General features: G+C 43.0%; 1 protein-coding gene across 1 annotated transcript; it reads right to left on the reverse strand.

Moving 5' to 3' along the window:
- Nucleotides 1-4,828: 4,828 nt before the first annotated feature.
- Nucleotides 4,829-5,709, reverse strand: LOC123163754 (high molecular mass early light-inducible protein HV58, chloroplastic). The gene is made up of 2 exons (XM_044581166.1): nt 5,520-5,709; nt 4,829-5,431 (listed from the first exon to the last, which is right to left on the reverse strand). The coding sequence occupies exons 1-2, from the start codon at nt 5,628-5,630 to the stop codon at nt 4,973-4,975; spliced, it is 570 nt and encodes a 189-aa protein (XP_044437101.1). The 5' UTR covers nt 5,631-5,709; the 3' UTR covers nt 4,829-4,972.
- Nucleotides 5,710-6,000: the final 291 nt, after the last annotated feature.

A 6,000-nucleotide genomic window follows, 5' to 3' on the forward strand; every position in this document is an offset into this window, starting at 1 on the left:
CCCTCCTTCCTTCTCTTCCCTCTTCCCCTTCCTTGTCTCCTACTCCTACTACTTGGAAGGACTCCTAGTTGTACTAGGAAAGGAGGAAATCCTACTCCCTGTGGGAGTAGGACTCCCCTAGGGCGCGCCATAGAGAGGGCCGTCCCTCCCCTCCTCCACTCCTTTATATACGGGGGCAGGGGGCACCCCATAGACACACAAGTTGATCTTCGTGACCGTTCTCTTAGCCGTGTGCGGTTCCCCCCTCCACCATACTCCTCGATAATATTGTAGCGGTGCTTAGGCGAAGCCCTGCGACGGTAGAACATCAAGATCGTCACCACGCCGTCATGTTGACGGAACTCTTCCCCGACACTTTGCTGGATCGGAGTCCGGGGATCGTCATCGAGATGAACGTGTGCTAGAACTCGGAGGTGCCGTAGTTTCGGTGCTTGATCGGTCGGGCCGTGAAGACGTACGACTACATCAACCGCGTTGTCATAACGCTTCCACTTTCGATCTACGAGGGTACGTAGACAACACTCTCCCCTCTCGTTGCTATGCATCACCATGATCTTGCGTGTGCATAGGAATTTTTTTTGAAATTACTACGTTCCCCAATAGTGTGTCATAATAAACGAAACGGTGGAAAGTTGCATGGCAATATATCTCGGAATGGCTATGAAAATGCCATAATAGGTAGGTATGGTGGTTGTTTTGAGGAAGTTATATGGTGGGTGTATGGTGCCGGCAAAAGTTGCGCGCCACAAGAGATGCTAGCAAGGGTGGAAGGATGAGAGTGCGTATAATCCATGGACTCAACAATAGTCATAAAGAACTCACATACTTATTGCAAAAATCTATTAGTTATCGAAACGAAGTACTATGCGCATGCTCCTAGGGGATAAATTGGTAGGAAAAGACCATCGCTCGTCCCCGACTGCCACTCATAAGGAAGACAATCAAAAAATATCTCATGCTCCAACTTCGTTACATAACGGTTCACCATACGTGCATGCTACGAGACTTGCAAACCTCAATACAAGTATTTCTCAAATTCACAATTAATTTACTAGCATGACTCTAATATCACCATCCTCATGTCTCAAAACAATCATCAAGCATCAAACTTCTCATAGTATTCAATGCACTTTATATGAAAGTTTTTATTATATCCCTCTTGAATACCTATCATATTAGGGCTAAATTTATAACCAAAGCAAATTACCATGCTGTTTAAGACTCTCAAAATAGTATAAGTGAAGCATGAGAGTTCATCTATTTCTTCAAAATAAAACCACCGCCGTGCTCTAAAAGATATACGTGAAGCACTAGAGCAAATAACAAACTACTCCAAAAGATATAAGTGAAGATCAATGAGTAGTCGAATAATTATGTAACTATGTGAAGACTCTCTAACATTTAAAAATTTCAGATCTTGGTATTTTATTCAAACAGCAAGCAAAACAAAATAAAGTTACATTGCAAGGATAGCACATATCATGTGAACAAGCAAAAACTTAGGCTCTTTCCACTCCTTATTCCATAGTCCATCAAATCTTTACCCAAAACTTGAAAACTTCACAACACAAAACTTAACAGAAAATTCGTAAGCTCCGTTAGTATAAGAAAGTAAATCACCACTTAGGTACTGCCAAGACAAAATTCATAATTTTTCTCACATGAAGCCTACTGTACCCTATCATTTCTACAATTTATATTAAACAATATAAGCCACGGAAATTAGAAAACAAGCAAACTATGCATCGAAAACAGAATCTGTCAAAAACAGGACAGTTTGTAGTAATCTGTAACTCTCGAATACTTCTGTAACTCCAAAAATCCTGAGAAATCAGGAAGTCCTAGGCAATTTTTTTATTAATCCTCTGCAAAAAGAATTAGTATTTTATCGCGCTTCTGTTAAAAATTAAAACTAATCTCCTGGGCGCAAAAGTTTCTGTTTTTCAGCAAAATCAAATCAACTATCACCGTAAGCCATCCCAAAGGTCTTAATTGACACTTTATTGAAACAAAAGCTATAAAACATGATTACTACAGTAGCATAATCATGTGAACACACAAAAACAATAGATATAAATGTTGGGTTGTCTTCCAACAAGCATTTTTCTTTAATGCCTTTCTAGCTAGGCATGATGATTTCAATGATGCTCACAGAAAAGATAAGAATTGAAACATAAAAAGAACATCATGAATGATATGACTAGCACATTTAATTCACCGACACAACTGCATTCAATTTGTTGCAAGATTAAATGATCATACAAATTTAGCAAATGGCACAAGAAAAGGTAGTACCACGTCAACCAAACGAGGAGCTAACACAAGCGCATGGGACACGAGGTATGGACATTAGCTACCAAACGAACAGTTAAAATTAAATCTGACTATTTGATTTAGTTCGCAAGAAAGCATCAGTCCATCAAGGACTGAATTTCTAACATGTTTCTACAATTGTATATACGTTTCATCAACTAGAAATAGACAACACGCCAAACATTCGTGCAGAACAACAAAAATCAAATAGTGGCGTGGAGCATTAAATCTTTACCTGGTGAAGCCACGAAGGTGCTTCCCCGGTGACGGCGAGGATGAACCTTTTGGCCCCTCCTTGAAGAGGCCGAGGTTGCCTGCTGCGCGGTGGAGAGGAGGGGGGCAGCGGCGGAGAAGCACAGACTGGGTAGGGCGGCGGTGTCGGGGGACGCACGGAATCCGTAGTCAGTGGCGGCAGGGAGGCGGCGAGGTGGGGAGGCGGCGAGGTGGGGAGGCGCCCGCGGGGGAGAGAAGGGCACGAAAAGGCCGGCGGCGGCAGGGGAGCCGAGGGCGGAGAGGCAACGCGGCGGTTGCCTTCCCCCCAGTTCGCACGCCCTCGCCGCCTACGGAGACAGGAGTCCAGATCCCTGATGAGGCCTTCAGCAGGGGCGAATCCTAACGCACGGAATAGTCGCCCCCTCTGTGGGCCGAATCCTAACTAGGCCATCCATTGATTTTGTTAGGGCCCTTTACTTCCGGCCCTTTTGCATTCAGTTCGCGCAGGCCATTTCGTGGTATTTTTTGCCTATCATAATCTAGCTAGGGAAATATCAGGTGCTCCCATCCTTGAGGTGCTCCCTATACTCCAAGTCTAAAACATCAATTTCAAATGTTTCAAAAATTCTGAAAAAAAAGTGTGAATGTTCAAAAGCAATGTGACTACACCCTCAAATAATTTCAGGTCCAAACTCGGAATGTATATTGAGAAACAAAAAAGACAAATTTAGATGTGAATAGTGTCAACTGTTGGTTTTGTCTTTTTATGACACTATTCATGCTAGGTTTCACATTTTTGTTCCTCAATGTGCATTTAGAGTTTGGACCTGAAATTTTTAGGAGTTGTAGTCACATTCCTTGTAAACATGCATATTTTTTCCAGAATTTTTTAAAACATTTAAAATTAATTTATTTGAAGTTGGAGCATGGGGAGCACCTCAAGGATGGAAGTACTAGATATTTCGACCTGTGGGTCGCAGGTTTGGGTATTTCCCTTTCTACGTGTCCCATAGGCCATAGTTGATCCTGATGTTTTTCCATGGATTATTTTTCACCTATAATACTTGATTTCTAGGGCATAGTGATGTCGTACTTGTTTTCGTTATGATAGATATGTCTATTCCAGACTACCTATATCTCACTTTTTTTGTACCTCTGCTTGTCTGTGCAGGTTTCGATTGAGTAGGGGAGGAGCGTTATTCAATATTTTAGTTTCTTTTCAGGGGTGTAGGCAAACCGGTTGCTAACTCTCTCCTCTTTCCATCATCGTTTTTTTCCTTCTGATTTACTACCATCTGATTTCATGTACGAAGAAAGATAAAGATAAAAATGTTTGAGAATTTTAAAAGGTGTTCATGAATTTGAAAAATATTCATATTTTTTAGATGTATATGGATTCAAATTATGCTTCTGAACTTGAATAATTCTAGTGAATTCAGAAACTGTTCATGTATTTGCAAAATTATCTGTGAATTCAAAAATATGTTTGCCTTGTTTAAAAATGTCCCCAAATTTCAAAATATTCACGAGTCTATAAAATGTTCGTGAATTCTAAAAAGACCTTGAATTAAAAAAACTTGATAAATGAGTGCTAAAATGAAAAATGTTCATAAATTTAAAAAAGATTTTCTGGTATTAAGATTTGTGAATTCAAAAAATGTCGATGAACTCAAAAATTGTTCGTGAATTCAAAAATGTCTGCAAAATTTAAAAAATGTTTGTGAATACAAAATTGTTCATAAAATTGAAAAAATGATCGCCCAACTTGAAAATGCTCCTGAATCTGAAAATTATTTGTGATTCAAAAAGTAATTGTGGGTTTGAAAAAATGGTCATGAATTAAAAAAAGTTCATAAATTCGAAAAAGTACTCAAATTTGAATATTATTGAATTTGATTTTTAACAAATTCAAACATGTTCGCGAGTTCAAAAATTGTTTATTAATGTCCGTTTGGTAATCTGTGTTGGAAATGCCCTTAATGCATACAAAATAAAGGAAGTGAGACAGTAACTGAAGTGCGCATCTTGGATTTCTGAGTATTCATGATAATCTTTGAACCTGGATGTTTCTTTATCAGCTAGCATCTCTGACGGACTAGGAGCACACTCTCCAACTTAAGAAACATAACTGGAAAAGAAACACTCTCCGGCTACAAAAATATAACTGGAAAAGAAACTCCGTCAGAGATGGCATAAACGTGATATAATTCACATCCACCAAGAAGCTATAGAAATAAAATCACTATTTCTATAGCTTCTTTTCAGTTTCTACTATATAATTCACATCCATCAAGAAGCTATAGAAATAAAATCACTACATCAGATCATGGCATAAACGTGGCTGCAATTTTTTTTTACATAAACGTGGCTACAACAGTTAGTACTACTACTATTACAATTTTGTTAGCTGATGAAAAGAGAATCCGCAGCGCTACAGTACATAGTCTTAGATGTTGACGAAGGGAGCGCCGGTAATGAACTCGGTGGCGGCGAGCGCGACGAGGCCGAGCATAGCGAAGCGGCCGTTCCAGAGCTCTGCGTCGGCGCTCCAGATTCCGCTCGACTTGCTCTCGACAGTCTGGCCCTGCAGTAGCGGCACCAACGATGCCGCGGAGAACACCCCCGCGGTCACCAGGAACCAGCCCAGCCCGGCGCCGCTGCCGGCCTGGTCGAGGAGCCCGCCGCCGCGTGCCGCCTCGACGGAGAGTGCCGCCACGAAGCCCACCATGGCCAGCCGGCCGTTGATGCGCTCCGGCGCCGGGCCGCTGAAGGCGAGCGTGTCCCAGACCGAGGGGTTCGCCTTCTTGGTCATGGGCTTGGGTGCCGCCGGGATCGGGGTCGGGCTCGTGCTCGGGGAGGAGGAGGTCGATGCGCTCGTCGTCTCCTTGGTTGAGTCCATGCCAGGCTGCACATACACAAACAATCTCACGTTGAGGTCGAGTCTCCAACTAGCCAACATGCGATGCAGTCAAGTGTGTGACGTGAAAGCTCACCTCAGACTGGGCCCTGACGACGAGGGTCCTCCGGCGCGGGCCCGCCACTGGAGAGCGGGCGGCGGACCGGCCGACGACGGCGAAGGAACTCAAAGCCACCATGGTCGCCATTACTCAAGGCACGAAGAGAACTGAGAAGTTAGTGCTGGCTTAATGGATGGACCATGTCACTTGGCTGGTGTTGTTTTGCTGTGTCTCTGTGAGCGAGTAGCTGATGCACTTTATAGCGGCCGTGGGGAGGTCGCCGGTGGACGCGGCCATGGCCACGTGAACGAGGTCCAAAAGGCTGTACGTGGAGGGAGGGAGGCGGCGGGCTCACATGCATCGACGTGGACCCTGAGGGTGCCATAACTCGCTCTCGCCAAAAAGTGAACGCAGCATGTACGCGCGGGTACCCCTATTTCACGCCTTTGGTCAGACATTAATATTTCTATATACATGATTAAATTTTTTTCATCATTTTTTATTACATGATCAACAT

The sequence above is a fragment of the Triticum aestivum genome, chromosome 1A (assembly GCF_018294505.1).
Source record: "Triticum aestivum cultivar Chinese Spring chromosome 1A, IWGSC CS RefSeq v2.1, whole genome shotgun sequence".
Classification (NCBI taxonomy): domain Eukaryota; kingdom Viridiplantae; phylum Streptophyta; class Magnoliopsida; order Poales; family Poaceae; genus Triticum; species Triticum aestivum.

What these genes read in the sequence shown, in the direction of transcription:
- LOC123163754 (XM_044581166.1), bottom strand. Translation starts at nt 5,630, where the DNA reads ATGGCGACCATGGTGGCTTTGAGTTCCTTCGCCGTCGTCGGCCGGTCC. An exon ending in TCGTCAGGGCCCAGTCTGAG is followed by an intron (nt 5,432 to 5,519) that starts GTGAGCTTTCAC and finishes GTGTATGTGCAG; the next exon opens with CCTGGCATGGACTCAACCAA.